This window comes from Ranitomeya variabilis, chromosome 3 (genome assembly GCF_051348905.1).
Source record: "Ranitomeya variabilis isolate aRanVar5 chromosome 3, aRanVar5.hap1, whole genome shotgun sequence".
NCBI classification, from domain to species: domain Eukaryota; kingdom Metazoa; phylum Chordata; class Amphibia; order Anura; family Dendrobatidae; genus Ranitomeya; species Ranitomeya variabilis.
The window spans coordinates 379,430,791-379,454,960 of NC_135234.1; the positions used below are offsets into that span (position 1 = coordinate 379,430,791).

The 24,170-nt window shown below is 46.2% G+C and overlaps 2 protein-coding genes across 3 annotated transcripts in view; one reads left to right on the forward strand and one right to left on the reverse strand.

Annotated features, from left to right (window-relative positions):
- EIF3I (eukaryotic translation initiation factor 3 subunit I) overlaps positions 1–19,133 on the reverse strand; it is a 36,747-nt gene extending 17,614 nt beyond the window's left edge. The window contains exons 1-8 of the mRNA XM_077296017.1: positions 18,995–19,133; positions 13,731–13,823; positions 13,501–13,588; positions 13,004–13,069; positions 12,474–12,623; positions 9,861–9,988; positions 9,589–9,699; positions 7,398–7,487 (exon numbers count right to left, since the gene is read on the reverse strand). Of these exons, the coding sequence (XP_077152132.1) occupies positions 7,398–7,487; positions 9,589–9,699; positions 9,861–9,988; positions 12,474–12,623; positions 13,004–13,069; positions 13,501–13,588; positions 13,731–13,823; positions 18,995–18,997 (729 nt within the window). The 5' untranslated portion in view covers positions 18,998–19,133. The remainder of the gene's footprint in view (positions 1–7,397; positions 7,488–9,588; positions 9,700–9,860; positions 9,989–12,473; positions 12,624–13,003; positions 13,070–13,500; positions 13,589–13,730; positions 13,824–18,994) is intronic.
- Positions 19,134–19,203: 70 nt separating this feature from the next.
- TMEM234 (transmembrane protein 234) overlaps positions 19,204–24,170 on the forward strand; it is a 28,653-nt gene continuing 23,686 nt past the window's right edge. The window contains exons 1-4 of one of the 2 annotated variants that reach the window (XM_077296019.1): positions 19,204–19,371; positions 22,830–22,896; positions 22,977–23,069; positions 23,762–23,892. In XM_077296019.1, coding sequence (XP_077152134.1) covers positions 19,204–19,371; positions 22,830–22,896; positions 22,977–23,069; positions 23,762–23,892 — 459 coding nt within the window. The remainder of the gene's footprint in view (positions 19,372–22,829; positions 22,897–22,976; positions 23,070–23,761; positions 23,893–24,170) is intronic. The other variant, XM_077296020.1, reaches the window with a different exon arrangement.

A 24,170-nucleotide genomic window follows, 5' to 3' on the forward strand; every position in this document is an offset into this window, starting at 1 on the left:
AATTTTGACGCCACTTTTGGCAAATAGGCCGGGTCAGGTCTAAGAGTGACTCTATCAACCATTATTTTCGTAAAGGGTGGGTTAGAGGATAAGGCTTGAATATTGCTTATTCTGCGTGCAGATGTTAAGGCTACCAGAAGAATGGTCTTAAGTGACAGTGTTTTAATGGGAATCATGTCTATGGGTTCAAATGGAGGACTAGATAACGCCGAGAGAACTAAATTTAAGTCCCATGGGGGCATCTTTTGGGTAACTACAGGTTTTGCTCTTGTTACCGCTTTAATGAATCTTATTATGCACGGGTTAGCTGCAATATTCTGGTTATAGAGTGCTCCCAGGGCTGCTATCTGTACCTTAAGAGTACTAACCGCTAACCCCTGTTCCAGACCTTTTTGTAGGAACTCAAGTATTTTATTAATTGAGGGTCCCTCCTGGATTTTTACTTTGGAGACAGACAAGATTTTTTTCCCATATATTTTAGTAGTAACAGGTTTTCTACATTTTAACAATGTTGCAACTAAGTTGTCTGAGAAGCCCCTTTCTTTTAATAGTCCCCGTTCAAAAGCCAGGCTGTCAAATGCAAGTTCGTCTCCTGTGGGTGGAAGATCGGTCCTTGCTGTAGTAGGTCTGGCAAATTCGGTAGAACCCATGGGTCTGAGACCGATAGCATCCTTAGCCAGGAAAACCATGTCCTCTTTGGCCAGAACGGGGCAATAAGGATCATTTTTATTTTGTCCTCTCTGACTTTCCGAATGACTGCCGGAATCAGAATGATTGGCGGAAAAGCGTATGTCAGCTTGTGTGTCCATGGGATCAGAAAGGCATCCAGAGCCTGGGGATTCCCTTCCGGGCTTAGTGAGCAAAATTTGCTTACTTTTTTGTTTTTGCAATTGGCGAACAAGTCTATTGTTGGGGTTCCCCACATTCCCGTGATCTGGTTGTATACAGACTGATTCAGGGACCACTCGCCTTGTTTCAACTGGGTTCGACTCAAGTAATCTGCTTTCTCGTTTTTTGAACCCTGAATATGTAGCGCAGAAAGGGATAGTAGATTTTTTTCTGCAAGGCTGATAATTTTGGCGGAGGAACTCATCAGTGACCGAGACCTTGTACCTCCCTGGTGATTTATATATGCTACTGCCACTATGTTGTCCGAGAAAATTCGGACATGATGTCCCCGAATGTAGTTTAGGAAAGATAGAAAAGCACGATGCACCGCCCAAAGTTCTTTTTGGTTTGAGGATGCTGACAGTTCCTGAATTGACCAGTTGACCTGAGCCACTCTGTCTTCCACGTGGGCCCCCCACCCCCTGGGACTCGCATCAGTTGTTATTACCCGAGATATTTTTGGTACCCAAGGAATTCCTTTTGAAATATTCTGGTTCTTTCCCCACCAGAGAAGGGAATGAATAACAGAGGAATTTAGAATGACCCTGCTTTCCAAATTGTTTTTTAATATTAACTGCCATTCTAGTATGTGCCACTGAAGCTCCCTTGTGTGGAATTGTGCGAAAGGTATCGCCGGCAGGCATGAAGATAGAGAGCCCAGCAGTGACACTGCCCTCCTTAGAGTCATGGAGGGGATTTGTAGGGTCTGTGCTATCATGGTTAATATTTTGTCTTTTTTGGGGCCCGGGAGTCGGCATTCTTGAACCTGGGAGTCTAACGTCAGCCCTAGGAACTCCTGTACTTGACAGGGTTCCAACTTTGATTTTTTTATATTTATGAGCCAACCCAAGTCCGTTAGAATAGACAATACTCGGTCTCTTTGTTGTCTGCAACTTTGAGCCGAGTCGCTTGCAATAAGAAAATCGTCCAAGTATGGGACTATGATAATGTTTTGTTCCCTTATGTGGGCCATCATTTCCGCTACTATTTTCGTGAATATTCGCGGAGCAATTGATATCCCGAACGGGAGGGCCCTGTACTGAAAGTTTCTTATTTTTCCCTCTATGGAGACCGCCATCCTGAGAAATTTTTGAGATTGTTCGTGGATGGGCACATGGTAGTATGCGTCGGTTAGGTCTATCACGACCATGTAGCAATTTGGGAAAATAATTTTTATTGTAGACTTTGTTTCCATTTTGAACTTACATAATTGTTTAAGTTTCTTAAGTTTATAATCGTCCGAAAGGACCCGTCGGGTTTCGGTACTAGAAACAGAGGGGATAAAAACCCTTCCCCCATTTCTTGAGTGGAGATTTCCTGAATTACGGATTTCTGCAGTAGAGAAATAATTTCTCTCTCTAATGCCGCTTGTTCTGCTGCCGAAGACCTTGTTTTTGTCACTATGTAATTTCGGGGGGGAGAAAGAAAATCTATTTTTAGACCGGATTGTATGAGTTTTAAAATCCAGGTGTTGTTGGATATTTTCTTCCAGGCAGGAAGAAATGAGTTGAGCCTTCCCCCCCACCGTAGGGAAAATGTCATTTGGAGGGCTTTTTGTCACGGGAGGTGTTGCCAAAAAGGTAACCTCTATCTCGTCTTCTCCCTTCTTCCCATTTATTCTGTTCTCTGGGAGGTCTCCGACGAAAAATTTTTCGGTTCCGAAAGGACTGTTTAAATGGGGCTGGTCCCAGATTTGGAAACCCCTTCTTTTTGTCTCCAGCTTACTGGAGGATGTCATCCAGGGTTTCTCCAAATAAGAAATTCCCCTCACATGGGATAGAACACAATTTCAGCTTTGTTTGGAGGTCCCCTGGCCAGCTCTTAAGCCATAGGGTTCTCCTAGCTACGTTGGAGAGGGCAGCGGCCTTGGATGTTAAACGTACTGAGTCCGCTGAGGAGTCCGCTAGGAACGCTGCTGCTGCCTTAATTGCAGTGATTGAGTCTAGCAATTTACTCCTGGGTGACCCATCCTTAATCTGGCTTTCCAGCTCGTCAACACACACCATTAAAGACCTGGAGGTGCAGGTCGCTGCAACTGCAGGTCTCAAGCTACCCCCAGCCGATTCCCATGCCCCTTTAAGAAAGGTATCCGCTTTCTTATCTAAAGGGTCTTTGAGGGTACCCATATCCTCAAACGGGAGCGCAAATTTTTTCGAGGCTTTGGCCACTGCTACGTCCAATTTTGGTGCCTTGTCCCAAGAAGTGGGACAAGGCACCAAAGGGATACTTTCTTTTAAGCGAGGGCACGGAAGAATTTCTCCTGTCCGGTTTCTCCCATTCTTTTTTGATCAGTGTCTGGACATTGGAATTTAACGGAAAAGTTCTCCGCTTTTTTTGTCCCAGACCTCCGAACATTAAATCTTGAGCCGTTTTATCGGGTCTGGGATCCTCAACCCCCATAGTGGCTCTGACGGCTTTGACTAGAGCGTCCACTTCCTCTAGTGGGAAGCAATGACGGCCCGAATCTTCATCGGAGGAAGATAGGGAGGATTTAGAATCGTCAGAATCCACGTCCTCAGATGAGGATCGGACAGAGTGGGAATATACCGTCTCCTTCACCTTATCCTTCCCTTTTTTGGAAGGTAACAGGGCATTCTGAACTTCAGATCTAATTATAGTTTTAAGTTCAGATGCGAAATCAGGGGTTTCTTCACACAATAAACGCTGAATGCAAGATTTACAAAGCTTTTTGCTCCAGGTTACCGGCAAAGCTTTGCTACAGGTGGGGCAGGCCCTATTTTTCTTTTTCTCCAGGCTCTTCTTACCCTAGTAAGGGAGAAGAGGGAACCCCATTATAAAATATGTACTTTCACGGAGATCACTCACCATTGGGATGTAGAGGCAGGTACCGGTTCTGGAGGAGGGCCCGGGTCTGGTAGAGGAGTCTCTTGAGGAGGGGAGTTAGTCCTTGCAGCAGATCTGCTGCGCTGCGTGGAACGACTGCTAGACCCACTTCTTCTGGAGCTCTTGGGGTCCACCTTCTTATGGTGCTGCTGCCTGGCCTGCAGCTGTTGTGGATCGCTATCCTCCATGGTTACAGGGAGATGGTGCACACATAGTTGTCGCACTATCTCCCTATTTGAATCCGGCGCCACCTCCGGCGTTCTACCTGCACTTCCGGTCCTGCGCACATCCACCCGGGAGAGGAGATTACCGCGCATGCGCGCGGAGATGACCCGGAAGTTAATGCCGCATTTCCGGAGCGGCGGCCATCTTTCTGCACCCGGAGCGTGCAGTAGCCGGCACAGGAGCTCCGGGTGACCAGCGCCCCTTCCTCCCTCAGAGTCTGGCGGCGGTCTCTCCCCCGCACACCCTGAAGAACCCCTCGGTTCCAGCGGTGGCGGCTTCGGGTGCCGGACAAGCAGCGGCAGGAGCCTCCTCGCTGCCGGAACCCGACTGCCCGGTCCCGGTCCGTGATACGGCTTCTCAGGTACCACCGAGAAGAGGTTCCCCGTCAGGGACAGGAAACCAACTGATGCGAGGGAGAGGTACCGCCCTTTTATCTGTAGGTTTCCTGTCCCTGAAGGGCGGATCCCCTCTCTCCGTAGTGCTGTCATGGGGGACCGAGAAAAAAGTCTGAGGTTTTCCTCCTTTGGGCTTTGACTGGCCTGCTTTTAACTGCCAGGTCTTGTCCGACCTTTGCGTCGACCGTGAGTTGTCCCTGTATGGGGAACGGTTACGTGCTGGACGTGAGACGGACCAGCCCAAGGAATTCTGAAAGGATCGGAATCGGGTTTGTTACACTTCTTGTAAGTGCGTATAGGTTTCAGTTGAGGGAGAGAGGTACTCTTAACCAACGCCACCGGGAGTATCATTGTGTCCAACTCTTCACCGAAAAAGTCACCCACTGAGATACGGGAGGTGCGTGAGGGACTTCTTTGAGGCTGCATCCGCTTTCCATTCCGCAGCCAGAGGATACGCCGAATCGTGATGGCGTTTGATGCTATCCCCGCTACGCCCCTTGCTGAAACCAGAGCTGCATGAAGCATGAAATCTGCTACAACTGCTATTTGAACCGCTTGGTCCGACAGCTCAGGAGCAGATGCTTGGAGGCCAGCTTGTAAATTTTTGGCCCAAGCCAGGATGGCCTTGGCAGCCCAAACTGAAGCGAACGCGTGAGCCAGGGAGGCGCCTGCCACCTCAAAAAAATTGAACGAGCCATGCGTTCTACCTGCCGGTCTGCTGCGTCCCTGAGGGTTGAGCTATCTGGCAGTGAAAAGAGGGTCTGTGCTGCTAGTCTAAAGACTGGGGGTCCACTTCGGGTGGATCTGTCCATTCATTGGTGTCCTTCTGTGGGAAAAGGTACTTTGCCACCAGATATTTGCAATTAGCGAATTTTTTCTCAGGCTGTGAGAGCTGCTTTTTAAGGATCGCTTTAAACTCTGGGTGGTTAGAGAAATCCTTAGGCGGCTTCAGAGGTCCTTCAAAGGAAATCTTGTTCTGGGGCCTCTGGTGGCAGATTAGAAATGTCCAGCACCTGATGGATGGAAGAGATTATGTCCTCGACTAGCGCTGTATTGCTAGGAGGGATTGGGATCAGGGACCCCTCCGTTTCCCTGTCTGAGTTGGAGTCACAGATGCCTTCCGAATCCTGTGTATCACTGAGGCGTCCCCTGCTGGGTGAGCTGGGGAGGAGGCCTTCTCTGGTCGGGGATTGCAGAGATCTGCATTGTCTGCCCCTGGAAAAGGACGGTGTAGATGACCTGGAACTACGGTGTATCTCCCTAGAAGGGGATGACCGTGTGCTATGGGATGACGCAGATGGACTTGACCTATGGGTCCGCTTGCGTCCTGACCTAGATGTGGATGTGCCAGGGTCGTTCTGTTCCTGAGTCAAGCTCTCCCTTTGCTGGGTAATGGTCATAGCCGAGGCATGACTCTGCAGAGCCTGAAGCAATGTAGAGGTTTGTTATCTATAGACTGCGTCATAGATTGCGACCTCTGAGTAGCCCATTCCGGCGTGGCATTAGACACCGAGGCATTGGCAGGGGCTTCTTGGGTCTCTGACGCAGTAGTCTGGATGCAGTCCTGGCAGTGCGTACGTGCTGCCACTGGGGAGAGGGGTCCTGCAGGCTGTGCAGAATGCTTAATAGCAGTCCTGCTTGGTTCTCCTGGACCTTGAGCCCGGCATAGTGCACAGAGTGCAGAAGGGCCTGCAGAGGGGTATATATGCAGAGGACCCTATAGGGAATATGGATTAACAGCCAAGTAAAACAACCCAGCTGTGATCTTACCCCACCAGTTTGCCCCTAGGTCCAGCGCCGAAGATCCACAGTCCTGTGCCCCCCAGAGACTGGCTGGCCTGGTCCTGCTGACCAGGAGATGCAGGGTTAATCCTTGCTGCAGTAGAAATGGCCGCCGAGGAGAAGAGGCAGGGGGAGAAGGGGTGGAGAGCTGAGATAAAAGGCGGCAAAGCTGTGTAAAAACGCGCCCTTTCTGTCTCGATCCAGCCCCTCTATGACGCTGTAGAGTGTCATATTTGTCACCCGGGGGGCGGGCCGAGGTCGGAGAGGAGGCGGCGGCTTCAGCTAGGCCGAAGCCGGGGCCTAAATTAGATGCCTGAGAGATGCCAGGAAGGCTCCAAGTCGGCGCCGAAGTCCGGGGGGGGGTGTCGGATCTGAACCCCCCCCCCCCGGATTTGAAAGGCAGTATAGCGGTGGGGCTATGAGCAGAAGGGGGGCTCTGTGAGGGGTCCCCGAGGCAGTATAGAGCTGGTGCTGCCACAGAGACAGGGGCGCAGGGAGCCCTGTGTCTGTATTGTGCCATGCCTGCCTGCACTCCCCCCGGCCCCGACAGGAGCCCGCAGCTGGGCTGGGGACCCTGGATGCAGACGTAGTGTGCTGGCCCATTGCTGGGACCTGCAGAATGCTGCCTGTACAGGCCCTACCTGAGGCGTCTCAACCTAATGCCCCCAGAGGGGGATTAGAGAGGGTGCTGCTGTCACCTTCAGGGGCCTTTATCCTCGCCTCGACCTCAACCCAGAAACCAAACGGAATTGGGGAAGGAGGGGGGGGGGGGTTGTCTCGACTTCGAACCAGCACCCGAGGGACTGGGGAAGGAGCAACATGGGGAATAGCCATCTCTACTTCAACCGGGCACCCCATAATAGGGGGCCGAGGAAGGAGCCATGCCGGGAGTCTCACAGGAGACCCACTTTTCTTCATCTGTAATCCGTCGGGAAAAAAAACGGAGTAAAAAATCTTAGGTGTGCCTCCTATGCGACACTAAGCAAAAACTGGAGAAGGTTGACGCCGTTCAGGGGTGTGTACTGCAGAGGAGGAGCCACGGTTAATTTTTTTCAGATTATGCATAGTGTCGCCTCCTAGTGGACAGCAGCATAACACCCATGGTCCTGTGTCCCCCAATGAGGTGACAGAGTAATGAACATTATAGTCCAATCCCTGTCATCATAGGAATCTATATGTCAAGTAAAAATTCAACTACTAGGTGCTAGCATATACTGAGTAGGTCATTCTATAATTAGTGTAAGACAAATTTCTTCTACTTACATGATCATAGATTGGCGATAATGCTGCGGAGTTAACTGGTCTCTCTGTGCGAAACGTTTTCTGATGTTCTAGACTTGTGGTGTCAAAGAGCTGCAAAGAAAACATGTTACCTATATACACAAAATTCCCATAACAATACATGTGTGACATCAAAGGAACAAAACAGCCTTGAAATCATTTTCTTATATGTGCAGTAACAGCATGACGGATATATATATTTGGTTCACACAGAATCTAAACCCATTAACTATAAATGGGTGGACACCTGGATGTTCGAGCCAGGCGGGTTCAGCCGAACAGTTACAAAAAGTTCGGGTTCGGGTACCAGAATAGCACCCGGACCCCATTCACTTGAATGGAGGGTCCCAACATCCAGTGTTTGTCACGCTGTCATGTGCATGACAGCGCAGCAAACACAGCTTCTGATTGTCAGTAAAATCATCATGACCGGTCAGACTGCAGCAGTTCCCACGCTGCAAAAGACAGCGTGAGCGAGCAGCTGTGATCGGAGGTATAAACTTTACCTCCGGTCACTGGTGTCAGCTGATGGGACTACAATAACAGCGTGAGCAGGAGGAAGCTGATGGGAGTATTATCAGCCGGCACCAGTGCTGTAAATAAATACCCGTATTTTCTGGTGTATAAGACAACTGGGCGTATAAGACGACCCCCAACTTTTCCATATAAAATATGGAATTTGGGATATGCCTGCTGTATAAGACGGGGGTCATCTTATACGCCCAGTCATCTTATACGGCGTGTGGTTCCCAGGGTCTGAAGGAGAGGAGACTCTCCTTCAGGCCCTGGGATCCATATTCATGTAAAAAATAAAGAATAAAAATAAAAAATATGGATATACTCACCCCTCCGAGAAGCCTGGCTGTCACCGCTGCAAGCGTCTGCCTCCGTTCCTAAGAATTGCAGAGCGTGAAGGACCTGCGATGACGTCGCAGTCTTGTGATTGGTCCGTGACCGCTCATGTGACCGGTCACCTGACCGTGACGTCATCGAAGGTCTTTCACGCTCTGCGGTGACAGCCAGGCTTCTCGGAGGGGTGAGTATATCCATATTTTTTATTTTTATTCTTTATTTTTTACATGAATATGGATCCCAGGGCCTGAAGGAGAGTTTCCTCTCCTTCAGACCCTGGGAACATCCAGGATCGCTCCCTGCACACGCCGTGCCCGGCGTATAAGACGACCCCCGACTTTTGGGACAATTTTTAGGGGTTAAAAAGTCGTCTTATACGCCAGAAAATACGGTAATTTGGAAAAAAAAAAGGAGTGGGTTCCCCTGTATTTTTGATAACCAGCCTGGCAAAACTCACATCTGGGGGCTGCAACCCTCAGCTGTCAGCTTCATCAAAGCTGGTTATCATGAATAGAGGGGTTCCTACTCTGATTTTTTTAAATTATTTAATTTTTTTTAATTTTTTTTTTTAATCGGCGTGGGGTCCCCCCATTTTTGACAACCAGCCTTGCTAAAGCAGACAGCTGGGGGCTGGTATTCTCAGGCTGGTAAGGGGTCATGGATATTTGCCCCCACCAGCCTAAAAATAGCAGCCCGCAGCTGCCCAGAAAAGGCACATCTATTAGATGCACTAATTCTGGCGCTTTACCCGGCTCTTCCCACATGCCCTGTAGCATTTCACTGCGGTGAACTCGCCTCTGCACCGTGAGACTGTTTCTCACTGTGCTAGCGGTGACTGGTTAAGCCTCCCTCTCTGATATAGTGCACGCACCATATGATATATCAGAGACAGAGTGCTATGTTGACCTGATTACTAACATATGGTACCCTACTATCTAAGTTTTCGGCACTCTTATCTTTATAGCAGGGAGGAGGGAGAGGAAGGAATAACCACCGACAAGTGGGGGCGATACTGCATAGGAATAGGGTGCCAACCTCCGCTGATAGGAGCGGAGATACTAGTAATATATTAGGGTATTTTTTCTTCCTGCCTTTCCCACCACTGTATGGACATTTACTTGGGGTATTGAGTCATGAATATATATTAACATATGTGTGTATTATGTTTTGTTTTTATAACATTTAGAATTAAAGGTTATGTTTTATATGGTTTATTCCTAAATAATTGAGTACTTTATTCGGTTATTCCAAACAACACAGCCACCATCTGCTGGGAAAGGGGTTAATGTAAAAGTCATACTAAGCTGCAGAAACCTCTTACCTTGGCACTGCAGTCTTTGGATGCAGTGATGAACATAGTCATATCTCTGGATGTCTGAATATCATTGATCTGCTTGGAGTGCTCCTTGATATTGTTTACAATCTCTCCAGACTAAAAAGAACCAAACACTACAATCAGTCCACATAAAACTTTTTTTTTTAATTAAAGATTTTACATCAAAGATTCTGGAGGGCAAAAACCCTTGCATGTTTTATGGAGAGATAACAAAAGATAAAAGTGGAAGTATCTGGTGAAAATGACCTGCCACTCACCTTTGCACTATACTGGTTCAGCTCTCCATTTTCATGACCGGCGATTATGTGCTCTCCTAGAGGTCCCCATACAGCACTAGTTATCTTCGATTCACTGCAGTTAATCTTCATATAAGGCTCATTGTCCTCTGCAAAATTTGCCAAAAATAAGCAGTTTAATCAGTAAGAACTACATGCTAAACATTTTTCTCCTGCATTTGAGTTGCCATTACATTTAGTTGGCTCTGGAAGATTTCGAAAAAATTGTAATTTTTTTTTTTTTAATTCTGATGGAACTCTGACCACTATAAAGGTACTAAGAGGTTAGCAAAGATTTCTGAACCAAATAAAATGGGATTTGAGGGTGGAAGTATACTTTTTTCTTTTTCAGGTGAAAAGTAGTTATCACCTATCCACAGGCTGAATAGTCCAAAGGCTGGATTGCTTAGAACACAACATGGAGTACTGACCCAATAGGACCCCAACTGATCATGAGAAAGGGGCATTCTTCATACTGTTAGAATGTAGCAGTGCTCATGTTCAATTATAGCGCCCTTTATTTTCATGTACTGCAGAAAAAAATCCATGCACAGCTCTTGGCAGTCTCTAAGGCTGGGTTCACATTACGTTACTGTAGAGTAGCTGCGGAGACACCATCACGTGTTTCTCAACGCAAGCAGTGAATAGCCAGGCCTTTCCCCGGGAAGGAACAACCACGGGAAGGGCAGCATCCGATAAAGGAAAACATCCAATAAAGGAAAACCACCTATGCCAAGCATGGTATCCATCCACAGACAGCTGTTTCGGGGTTTTTTGCCCCTCATCAGTGTGGAGTAGGAAACTGGCTATTAGGAGCAGTGCCTAGTAAAAAGGCTATGAAGGTACAGATGATTGACCTCGTGGAGACCAAAACATCCAACACCGCGGAGACACCATCACGTGTTTCTCAACGCAGTGATCCAGAACACTGCCCCAATATGCAAATGCATGTAGAGTAGAGTAGAGCTGTGGATGGATACCATGTTTGGCATAGGTGGTTTTCCTTTATTGGATGTTTTCCTTTATCGGATGCTGCCCTTCCCAGGGAAAGGCCTGGCTATTCACTGCTTGCGTTGAGAAACACGTGATGGTGTCTCCGCAGCTACTCTACATGCATTTGCATATTGGGGCAGTGTTCTGGATCACTGCGTTGAGAAACACGTGATGGTGTCTCCGCGGTGTTGGATGTTTTGGTCTCCACGAGGTCAATCATCTGTACCTTCATCACATTACGTTACTGGCATCCGTTAGACGAACTACGTTACAGCGCAGCATAACGCAGTCCGTTAACGCCGCCATTGAGTCCAATGTCGGACGCATCGCTAGCGCACGCCCAAAATGGGCATGAGCTAGCGATGTGCCATCATTGAGTGACGGACCCTGGGATGCGGGCTGCAGTGTTTCCGGGTCTGTCACTGCTAGCGCAGATAAAGCATCTGCTAGCTCTATCTGCGCTAGCGATGTGACACATCGGCATTTGCGTTAACAGCAGCCCGTTAACGCATGTGTTGAATGGGCTGCTGTTAACGCAATGTGAACCGGGCCTAAGAGTGCGTATGTACACTGCTGCTCCATTCTAATCGGGATAAAAGTCAGGTCCCTGTCTGATGCAGGATGAGGCGCTGAGCCCGAATCATACCAGGCATATGATGGCTTTGACCACTGCTGTTAACCCTTTAAATGTAATCAACCGCTGACAGCTTTATTAAATGCAAGCAGGCTAGGAAAGGAAAAGAGAGGCACCATTCTGCCTCAGACAACAAAATTTCTAGGTGACTAGTCAGGGTCTGCTGAAAGCCCCCTGAGAAGACCAGTTTGTGGCTGGTTTTCATAGAAGACCTTGATCAATACTATATACTACAACTCTGTGGTAATGTTTCAAGACGATCTCCATTTTAAATCTCCAGCGAACAAAAAAAATTAAGTTTTTAAAAATTAGAACTGTTGCTTTGCAACACTGGATTCCAAGATTCAAATCTCACCAAAGACAACATCTGCAAGGAGTTTGTATGTTTTCCCAGTGTTTGCAAAGGCAGAAAGAAGTATGCCTGCACAGGAGCGGGGACACTGTGTGGATGACATAGGACACGTCATCCACACAAAGCAGAGAATGAGGATGGCCTGAAAAGAAGAGAGGAGGCCCCAGATTAAGACCAAAGACACCTTTCGGACTGGACCTCCTCATAGGCGAGTATAATAAAAGGTCATTTTTATTTTTTTTTGCCTTGTAGGGAAAATTGGAGTCATATGTGCAGCTTTGTAGAATGTTGTCTCATGGGAATAAAAGGTGGTGGCGGAAGGTTATATTGGAAAAAATGGTTCTCTTTAAAGGAGTTGTCCTGGACTCACAAATTGATGACCAACCCATAGGATGAATCTTCAATTAGTGAGGGGCTGACTCTTCACTTGAATGAGTTAAAGTACAGTACAACCAGTTGTGATGTTCCGCCCTGTATACTGCTTACCTCGGACAGTTGCAGCTCGTCAGTGGAGGCCCTGGGTCCCCACCAAACTTGTCTAGATGACCTAATCTACTGCTAGCTCATCAACATGTATGTTTTGGACAACCCCTTTAAATAACATATTTATACTCACCAATCTGAGATGGGTCCCTTAAGTCAAAGAAGTTGACAAAGCACTGGTAACCCATCTGCTTGTCTGTTGAAAACATGATGATATTACCGCCAAAGTCAAATCCACAGGTTCTGACAGCTGAATTTGTTTCCAGCAGAGCCAACTGCTTCCCTAAAGGTCAACAAAGAAAACACATAGTATTAAGGGTTATTCAGCCCACCATATAATTTGCATCGGTGTGTAGAATAGGGCCTTGAACAAATGCCAATCAAAGTGTTACAATGCCAAATGGGAATCGTAATGGGAAAAGGTCTGTGTGTCTAAATCCAACATAAGAGGCAGCGTGGAAAAAAAACAAAATAGATGATATTTATCATCTATTTACTTGGAGTTAAGAAAAAAATTACCCATTTTGCATTGCACTTGGTCTGATAAACCAGTGCCAGTGTTCAATAAGGGAACTCAACTAAACAGTTTCGAAACCAGTTTCACTGAAACGTAATAGATTTAGAAAAAGAACCACTGAAAGATCACAAGATTTTGTTATTTACCGGTTTCGCAGTCCCATAGCCTACAGGAGTTATCTGCCGATCCAGAGAGCACATGACGCGTGTCCCCTGCACACTTGGGTTAAGGAAGGTGACAAGTAAAGATCACTGCTACGGGGAAATCTCAGAAGAAACTGGACTTATTGAACAAGCATGAGCTGCATCCTCTGTATTCTTTATGATGTGTGTAAAACTGTGTGAAGGTAGCAAGGAGTGGCGGAAGAGATAGTGTGCTGCCGCCAATGTCGTGCGTACTGCCACCAATGTCGCGCGTACTGCCACCAATGTCGCGCGTACTGCCACCAATGTCGCGCGTACTGCCACCATCGTCGCGCATACTGCCACCATCATCGCTAGAGCGGCACAGGTAAAGGAAGTCAGGGTTTGTTTTTATTTTACTCAGGGGATTCGGGCATTTAAGAAATTGTTGTCCAAGTATGGACAACACCTTTAACTGATGACATTTACGAAAGCATGAAAAGTTGTACTGAAAAGGATACAGTCAATATCCACACACCACACTGCTCCTGTGTGACCATTGTAGGTTCCCAGGCGTTCTCCGTTCACAGAGTACCAAACGTTAACCACCTATGGACAAAAATAAGATACTTAAACCACAAAAAGCTTTCTAGCTAAAACGTATAGTACTCCAGGCCGCTACGATGTAGTATCTTTAATGCAACCAACAGCATAAAAAGAATTAGACTTTCAATGTCAGAGAGTGACTTACTGGATCTTTAGCAACTGTGAGAAGCAGGTCCCCATCTCGGTTGTATTTGATTTGGGTAATGGATCGCTCATGGCCCTGAAGCAAGATGGGTCTCTGAAAATAAAAATCATATTTTAATAAAAAGATGGTTATGATTTTCAAGCGTTAATGCCAACAGGTTTATTCACATATAAAGTGTCACTTAAAAAAGCTTTGCGTTCAAATCGAAGAAGGATTAACAGATTTGCACAGATGAGCTGCAGAGTCAGCTGTCAATCAAAGTGCCTTGGGTCCTTCAGATGCCGCTCACAGAATAGTGGATGAGACTCACCTATTGAAGTTCATGGGTATGTGTCTATGTGTGTCTGCATGCATGACTGTCTGTGTGCTCGTCTATATGCGTGTATGCATGTGAGCGTGTCTGCGAGCATGTCTATGTGCATGTCTGCACGCGAGCGTCTATAAGCGTGTCTTTATGGGTGTTGAGAGCGTGTCTGTGGGTGTGTCTATAAGCGTGTCTGCATGCATGTTTATAAGCATGTCTATAAGCGTGTTTGTGTGCATACCTGTGCGTGTTTGTCTTGGTTCGTGTCTATAAGTGTGCGTCCGTGCAAGTCTCCGAGCGTGTGTCTATAAGCATGTCTGTCTGTGTGAATATCCATGTGCCTGTCTATGTACTCATCTAAGTGAGTGTGTGCGAGCGTCTGTGTGCATGTCTGCGAGGGTATCTATGTGTGTTTGCGCACATGTCTGCGTGCATATTCATGTCTATGTATGCGTGTGTGTCTGCGTGCATGTGTGTCACGTCCGAAGACTTATACTTGATGAGACTATTAACGGATATGGTGTGAGGAGACATTACTGTATGTGGGGAGAAAAGTGTGAGGAGGCACAGAACAGAGAGTGGTTAGTGTGGAGGGGTGGTATTGAAAAGGGGTAGCATAGGGGGACAGTATGCTGAGTAGGGGGCACAGTATACAAAGGACACAGTGTAAGAGGACAGGGTGAAGAGGGGGCCCAGTATGGAAAGGAGAGGGCAGTGTGGACCGCATGTACCATTAGAGGGACAGAGCGTGGTGTCATATTTTTTGTGAAGGGAATACAGTGAGAGGCAACAATTTATTTAGGGGCTCAGCATAAGGCAGATATTTTTTTTTATCAAGGAGCATTAAAATAATAATAATACTGTTATTTTTAAGGGCACTGTGTCGGGATGTGCTGCAGAAGACCGGAGAGGAGAACAGTCTGCAGAGAAGAGTTGCGGATGTGAGAAGTCATCAAGGCTTCTGAACGAAATGGAGAAGAAAATAAAGAGAACAACTCTAATTAGAGAAGATGTAACCTGTAAGGTGCCTGGATGTAAATGCTTATCTGTGATACTAATTCTCATCAGTACTGTGCTTCCTGTATGGTCCACAGTCTGATGATTGATAACAACTCCCAGTAACCCATTACCATTGTTAAGGACATACTGGGAGTTGTAGGTTTATGCAATACAAATGTATATAGGTCTGACCTGATATTTCAACTGATGCACAATGTACTGATGGTAGTTGAGGTACTGTATTCATGTACTGATTGATATCTGCGTAGTGTGTGTGTGTGTGTGCGCTCATGCCTGTGTGTGCAAATGTCTGCGTACTGTGTGTGTGTGCGCATGTCTGCCTACTGCATGTCTTTGTATATCTGGAATTGTATGTATTTTTGTAAGATGAATGTATGTAATAGTGCACTGTGATGTGTAAAAATATCAATGTTTCACATGTGTTAGGGAATACCTTTTGTATTTCCAAGTTTAGGAACAGACAAGCGAAATTAATCCCGTTGTGCATGTTGACATTGCTATGTCTCCATAGGGATGTGATTGTGTGGGGCAAGTTCAGGAGCTGAGCCTGCTCCATACCAGGCAGATGTTGGAAGCGCTACACAGCCGGCGTCTGCCTGTAACAGCAGTGATCAGGGCTCGCCTTGATTGCTGCTGTTTTAAGTATTTAAATGCCCTTGTCAATCACTGACAGCAGCATTTAGATGGCACGATGGCCGATGCATGCTCTCACCTGCACCCAGCAGCCCCTTGTGACGCAGTTGTAGGATGCTGATGGGTGACCTTGTGTTGCTGCCATGTAGGTCATTGTATGAAGCCCACCCTGAGGTTGGGCTCCTTGGAAGACGTCACAATTAAAGTGCAGAGATGTTATTACTGCACTGTCACTTTGCAGTGAGCGGTGACTGCAACATCTCCTTGCACAGATGCTATGATAGGAAAGGAGTGGCAGAAGGGAGAATAAAATGGAATTTTCTCCCTGTGTCTAACGCTTTTCCAGAAAGCGACTAACCGGGAATAAACCACTATTTACCTGCAGACTGACCCCATATCTGCAGATAAATAGCATTTCTCAAGATGACAAGTTACCCTTAAAGAGGTGTCCAGTAGAGTTGTAGGATTTCGCTCTGCCTCCTAACATTGTGTAATGTACTATTAAGCCACATTCACACGTTCAGTATTTGATCAGTATTTGACCTCAGTATTTGTAAGCCAAAACCAAGAGTGGGACAATAGGAGGAAAAGTATAATAGAAACATATGCACCACTTCTGTATTTATCACCCACTCCTGGTTTTGGCTTATAAATAACGAGGTAAAAAACTCACCAAATACTGAACATGTGCACACGGCCTTGGGATTCGGCTGTTTTCACATTCTCTGAGCTTATTGCATTACTGCTCCATATGCTAATTGCAAAGAAACAATCACATACCACCAGCTTTCTCTTCTGCGTCTCTCATTGTTTCAATTGAGACAAGCAGTAGAGAAACAGGTTGGCTTGATTTTGTGTCAGCAAACTGTATAAGGAGAGGTAATTTGACAAGCGCAAAGGGTGTGAAAACAGCCGAATCCTAACAATATCCTCAAACTAAATGACAATATACTTTTTGAGGGATTGTTGTTTTGTTTTTTTAAGGTGGTGTGCAAAAAGACCTTTTGTAGTGTTAAGCTTTTGTCAACATAACTTACTGTTTGATGAATTTGGCAAAACTATGAGAATAACCTGCAATTTCTAATTCAGAGATTGTATTCTGAAATTGTGTTCTGTCCTCTGTAGTTAGCTTGGTTTTGTTCCTATATCTATATAGTAAGAACAGTTCTGGTACTATATGTTGTAAGCTTGGTTCTGTTCCCCTCTATGTGCGTTAAATGGAGTCTGTCACCCCCAGTATGGTTTATGAGTTGCGGCCACCGGCATTAGGGGCTTATCTACAGCATTCTGTAATGCTGTAGATAAGCCCCCGATGTATCCTGAAAGATGAGAAATAAAGGTTATATTATACTCACCATGGGGCGGTCCCGCTGCGGTTCGGGGCCTCCTATCTTCATGCGATCACGTCCTCTTCTCGTCTTCCTGCCGTGGCTCCGGCGCAGGCGCACTTTGTCTGCCCTGTAGAGGTCAGAGCAAAGTACTGCAGTGCGCAGGTGCCGGGAAAGGTCAGAGAGGCCCTCAACAGGGCAGACAAAGTACGCCTGCGCCGGAGCGTGAAGAAGAGGACGTCATCGTAAGATGGGAGGCCCCGGAGCGGACTGCGACGCCCATAGGACCCAGACCGCACCGGACCGCCCCTGGGTGAGTATAATATAACCTTTATTTCTCATCTTTCAGGTTACATCAGGGGCTTATTACAGAATGCTGTAGATAAGCCCCTGAGGGCTTAGCTCACCTTCAATTTTGGGGGTGACAGATTTCCTTTAAGCTTGGCTGTTTCCGTACTTACGTAGTAATCTCAGTTTTGGTAACATATTTATGCAGCAAGCTTGGTTCTGTCCCGATAGCTATGCAGCAAGCTTGGTTCTGTCCCGATATCTATGTAGCAAGCTTGATTCTGTCCCGATAGCTATGCAGCAAGCTTGGTTCTGTCCCGATATCTATGTAGCAAGCTTGATTCTGTCCCGATAGCTATGCAGCAAGCTTGGTTCTGTCCCGATATCTATGCAGCAAGCTCGGTTCTGTCCCGATATCTATGTAGCAAGCTTGGTTCTGTCCCGATATCTATGTAGCAAGCTTGGTTCTGTTGCTGGATCTATGTAGTAAGCGTGATTCTGCTTCCATATTGATGTACTAAGCTCGGTCCTGTTCTCGTGTTGGAAGTTCGTTTTTGTTCGCATATCTGTTTAGTACACTTGATTCTGCTCCCTTATCTATGCATTATGCATTAAGTTCCTTTCTGTTCCTTTATTTATGTAGTAATTTCACTTCTGACACCATATTTATGCAATAAGCTTGGTTCTGTTCCTGTATATGTAGTAGGTGCCATTCAGTTAACATTTCTATGTCCACTATAAAGCCTTTTACTTCTGCTGCTTTAATGCAGAGATAAGCTGGCTGAAAATTAGCCGCCGCAACCCGAGGGCCACTGCTTTGTGATTGCCCCACAAGCCCCTGCTGCAAACTACCATTTTGTCAGAGCGGATGTCTGTCCTGACGGACTATTGGTGAGCGGCAGCAGAGCAGATCAGAGTCCGATGATTGGCTGCAGACTATTTTAGCAGAGCGGATGTCTGTCCTGGCGGACTAGTGGTGAGCGGCAGCAGAGCAGATCAGAGTCCGATGATTGGCTGCAGACTATTTTAGCAGAGCGGATGTCTGTCCTGGCGGACTAGTGGTGAGCGGCAGCAGAGCAGATCAGAGTCCGATGATTGGCTGCAGACTACCATTTTGTCAGAGCGGATGTCTGTCCTGACGGACTATTGGTGAGCGGCAGCAGAGCAGATCAGAGTCCGATGATTGGCTGCAGACTACCATTTTGTCAGAGCGGATGTCTGTCCTGACGGACTATTGGTGAGCGGCAGCACATCAGATCAGAGTCCGATGATTGGCTGCAGACTATTTTAGCAGAGCGGATGTCTGTCCTGGCGGACTAGTGGTGAGCGGCAGCAGAGCAGATCAGAGTCCGATGATTGGCTGCAGCAGCTGCAGGAGGAGAGGATCCCTTATTTTTATTCTGACGCCCTGAAGTGATCAAGTAGTGGACAACTCATTTCATGTTAAATATTTATATTTCATCTTTCCAGTAAAAGGTTAAATGAGATCTCCCATTATCACCAAATGCAGGATCACAGGGGAAACTAAGAGACGTGTGCCAGCCCCCTGCACATGCTGACGGCACCATTACAGAAGCGCTCTCAGCAGACCTCCAGCTGTTGTGACACGCATACGGCGGGTGTCATGGCTGTGGGAACCTGATCTACCGGGGACCGGGAACAGTCCAGAGCCGCTACAAATGAGAACTCACCATGATGGACGCTGCTGCCGGCTGTACCGAGGCGCGTGTGGTAGCAGAGTCCCGGAAGTGGGGACGAGAGAGTATCTACTTCCGGCTCTCTATGGTCCTTGCGTCGGAGTGACGTAAGCACACTGTACAGCAGGAGAACGTTGCTTCCGGTGCGGTGGCCTCCTAGGTTGCTAGTTACCGGCAGAGACCACCGTGGGCTGCGGCTCCTCATGCCGCTGTCTGCCTCTGAGGCGCTGTCCCTGCTGGTTGTGTCCGTACTCTGGGGAGCCACCAACCCCTTCCTGAGAAGAGGAGCAGAGGGGGTAGAGCTTGTGAAAGTTGAAGGGAGAGTGCGAAGACTTCTGTATGAAGTGAAGTTCCTGCTATCTAACTACAGGGTGAGACACCGGGGTAATAACAGGGTGTCCCCCTAAAGTTTCACTAGAGCAACGTCCAGAGGCGTGAGAACAGTAATATACAAGAATGTGGCCACCTCTGTCCACCCCCGAATTACTGCTCGTGTTACATAATCAGCTGCATTCACAATGCTGGACACTTCAGAGCTGACATTTCCCAGCATTCCTTGGTGGACTGCTCTGGTCATTTCGATTCTTACAGGTGTTTGCACACTGCCTTTTTCAGGCGGATCCGCTCCGTAACCTGTCCAATAAAGCCTTAATTGCTCCAAAGACTGAACATAAGCAATGTAGAGTGACAGCCATTTTGCGGTTCATATGTTCAATCTTTCTAGCTTCTGTTAAAGCACCACTCCAGCATTCTTTATATAGCACCGCTGGAGTGGTGCTCTAAATGTAATCCGCTGTCTCCTACTGCTGTCTCTGCCGCCGCCTTCTTTGTTCTCCAGCATTGGTCTCCGGCGAAAAATGACCTGTCGGCAGCTCCGGTGTTTCAAGGAGATCGCCGAAGGTCACTCTTCAGTACATCTCTGAGGGCCTTGTTCTGGTTCTCATAGACTTGCTTTGAGAAGTTGTGACATAGGTTCTAAGTTCTGGCCAGTCAGAAGCTGCGCTCACAAGATGTCGCCATGGGACCGGAGAGGCACTGAAAAACGGTGAAGACGCCGGAGGGTTTGTTTGGAACACGGGGCTTACATTTAAAGCGCCACTCCAGTGAGTGCTGAAAAAGAAACCCAATGGAGTGGTGCTTTAAGCTGATAAAGCTCAGATGCTGCTCACTAGTTTATTCAATACAAGTTTACAAAAGAAAACTGGCCAAAAGGAGTCGCAAAAACTGACTAAAAAGATGCTCCAGGACAAAAGTAGTCGACGTCTCCAAAAGTGTCTTCCTTTTGGAAAACTTGCCGGGTTTGCACACATCTAAAAGCTCTTGTGTGCACATGCCTTTAAATAGTCACTTTTAGAATACATTCACTTATTTGATAGTTTTTTTTTTTTATGTTAAAAGGGGGCAAAAACTTTCCTATATATGTTCCCTTCTTTTATGATCCATTTCGAACATTTGCTTCAAAATAACATAAGCACCCTTAGGCTTCTTTCACACTAGCGTCGGGACGGGACCGTCGCTATGCGTCGGCCCGAAGTGTCGACGTGCGTTGTGAAAGTGATGCCCCATTGTAAGGTCCGGGGAGGAGGGGGTGGACTTACGGCCGTGCATGCGGGGTGGACTTTCGGCCGCGCATGCGCGATCGAAAATGGCGGACACGACGCTCAAAAAAACATTACATGTAACGTTTTTTTGTGCCGACAGTTCGCCAAAACACGACGCAACCATCGCACGACGGATTTGACGTGTGGCCATACGTCGTAATGCGTCGCTAATGTAAATCTATGGGGAAAAAACGCATCCTGCGGACAACTTTGCAGGATGCGTTTTTCTCCTAAACGACACATTGCGCCTTACAGCAAACAACGCTAGTGTGAAAGTAGCCTAAGTCTAGAGACGTGGCAGCAAATCTCTCCTGTGAATATTATTAGTGATGAGCGAGTATACTCATTGCTCGGGTTTTCCCGAGCACGCTCGGGTGACCTTCGAGTATTTATGACTGCTGGAGGTTTAGTTTTCATCACAGCAGTTGCATGATTTACAGCTACTAGCCAGGCTGAGTACATGTGGGGGTTGCCTGGTTGCTAGGGAATCCCCACATGTAATCAAGCTGTCTATCAGCTCTAAATCATTCAGCTGCCACGATGAAAACTAAATCTCCGAGCAGTCATAAATACTCGGAGATCACCCAAGCAACGAGTATACTCGCTCATCACTAGATATGATCACTGCATTTGGTAACATATGCCTGGAAAATCTTAGCGAGTGAGAATGCTCACTCAATATTTGTGGATTCGGTTTTGAAATCCGCAATCAGTATTGTAATTTGCTGCAAATTTGTGTTGCAGAATCCACAGCAAATCTCGAATGTGTGAACATTGCCTTAGGATATGCTCACACAGTGTGTTTTTGCAGCATTTTTTTCTGTAGCCAAAACCTTCTCTCTTGGCAATAAAAACAAATATAACATACAGCTATTTGCTGTATTTTTTTCTGCATTTTTTTGGTTGAGGATTACATATTAACATGTACTGTAGAAAACTGAAATAGTTTTATACACAACGCAGCAGAAATGTTAGGCTGAGGGTTTTTTTTTTTTCAGTTCTTTACTAATTTCAATCGGTAAAAAATACTCAAATAATTGACATTCTGCAGATTTTCCAAAACACTGCCATTCTCACGTTCAGTTAGGGAAAAAAACAGGCATGTGCATGAGATTTCTGAAATATCATTGGTTTGCTAGCTGGAAAACACAGGTTCTTTTCTGCTCAAAAATGCTGTAAAAACGCAATATATGAACATATATTTAGATATATGTTCACTTGTGTTAATTTGTTTTGTCGATCCATGTCAAATCTACATATCTAAAGTGCATATTAAGGGTATGTGCCCACGTTGCGGATTCTGCTGCGGATTTTTCCGCAGCGGATTTGGAAAATCCGCAGTGCTAAACCACTGCGGTTTTCACTGCAGATTTTCATGCGGTTTCTTCTGCGGAGTCCTCTGCGGGTTTTCAACTGCACTTTCCTATTGGTGCTGGTTGAAAACCGCTGCGGAATCCGCAGAAAGAAGTGACATGCTGCAGAAAATAATCCGCTGCGTTTCCGCGCGGAATTTTCCGCAGCATGTGCACAGTGTTTTTTTTTTTCCCATAGGTTTACATGGTACTGTAAACTTTGGGAAAACTGCTGCGGATCCGCAGCGTCAAATCCGCTGCAGATCCGCATGGACATGCGCCGGTATGCGTTGTAATGCGTTTTACGACGCATGGGTCATATTGACGCACAAGACAGGGCGCAGAGGACGCTACTTGTAGCGTTTTCCCTGCGCCGAAATTCCTGATCTTTACTATAACTATCTTATGACAACGCATGCGTCGCAAAACGCGTTGTGTACATGCATTGTTGGTTGCGTCGCTGACGCTGCGCCCAACAACGCAAATGTGAACATAGCCTTATCTATGCCTACAGTGCAGAATGCTGATATGAACACATCTGCAATTGCTGTGAACTGTATAAGTATGATATTCAGAATTACAATAACCCAACAAAAGCTGGAAAAAAGTGACCTATTCTCCCTAAAAACCTCCCTGCATAGCTGTAGCAATATGTAAAATTGTTCTGCACTGTATGATAATGGATGTCGAGCAGTCTGATAGGCCATGCTAGTCACCCCCTCTGTGCCTACTGACTTCACTCCACTTCCTCTGATCGACGTAGATGACGTTCTCCTACATCATCCACAGGTGAAGTGCAGAAGACCATTTTCCAACAGTCTAGTGTTATATAGTAATTCATATGTATCCATGGATACTCTTATTCTTTTATTTCAGTATGTGGTTCCATTTTTGCTGAACCAGAGTGGATCATTGGTTTTCTACATTACATTGGCTACAACAGGTATGTTGTAAAAGATTTACTTCACCGTCGTCAGTACAACATTATCACACCCTTACTGATACTTGCTTACTACTTTGTAGATCTGTCACTAGCTGTACCTGTCTGTAATTCTCTTGCACTGGTTTTTACAATGGTAACTGGAAAAATCCTAGGAGAAGACATAGGAGGAAAAGGTAAGTTACTGGAGTGATTTCTATTGTACTATTGTGTTTTCTTTTATAAAGAAACGTGGCTTGGACACTTAAGTTTTTGCATTATATCTAGGTCTTATTTTTATTATTTCCTGCTTATATATTTGCATTGCAGCTTGACTTGATAAATTACTTAAAGGGAAGCTGTCATGTCAAGAAACCCTATTAACTAGTGGATGGCCTCATATCTGCAGATTAGTAGTGTTTCTGGATGTGATAGAATCCCTTTAAAGAGAACCTGTAATCAAGATTTTATACCCTAAATGAAGGTCATGTATGTAAAGGCGTTTTAATACTGAGTAAATCATTACCTTGCTTCCTGTTTTTAGAGAATTCCATAGCTGAAATTGTACGTTAATGAGCTTCAAGTGCTCCGTGAGTGGGCTCTGCACTTATAGCTCTCCTGCTTCTCTGCCTTTTCCTTGCCCATTGCCTGCCTCGTATGTCTGACTCGTCAGGTCACTGAAAAATGACTCGCCTGTAAGGCTATATGCCCACGATCCAGAGTTGCTACAGGTTTGACACTGCATATTTATGCTGCCTCAAACCCGCAGCAGCCAGCTGTTACAGCATAGTGGATGGGATTTCAAGAAATCCTATGTCCACTATGCGTGCATAGTCACCTGCGCATTACCTGCCTAGCCCAGTAGTGACATGTTTGTCCAAAATTGTAGGCTGGTGGCCCAGAAGTGGCTTATATTGTAGAGCACGGACCCATCAGAGGGAGGTCACCTTGCCGTGGTTGATGGGCTTACATGAATTGGCCAATTTGTGCACTAAGAACCTTCATTTTTCATCTATTACTGTAAGTAAAAAAAAATTAATTTAATTTTCTTGAGAATTTTAGTCTAAATTGAATGTTAATTTTTTTCCTGTGTCTTCACATGGCCCAGATTCATACACATGTGCTGATGTGTTCTTTTTTGTCTATATTATGCAGTTTTCGCAGCTTGCACGTGTTCACATTAGGAGGCGCTGATCTTTTTTTCTTTTTTTTTTCTTTTTGCGTGTGTGTGTATGTGTATGTATATATATGTATATATGTATACATATGTGTGTATATATATATATATATATATATAT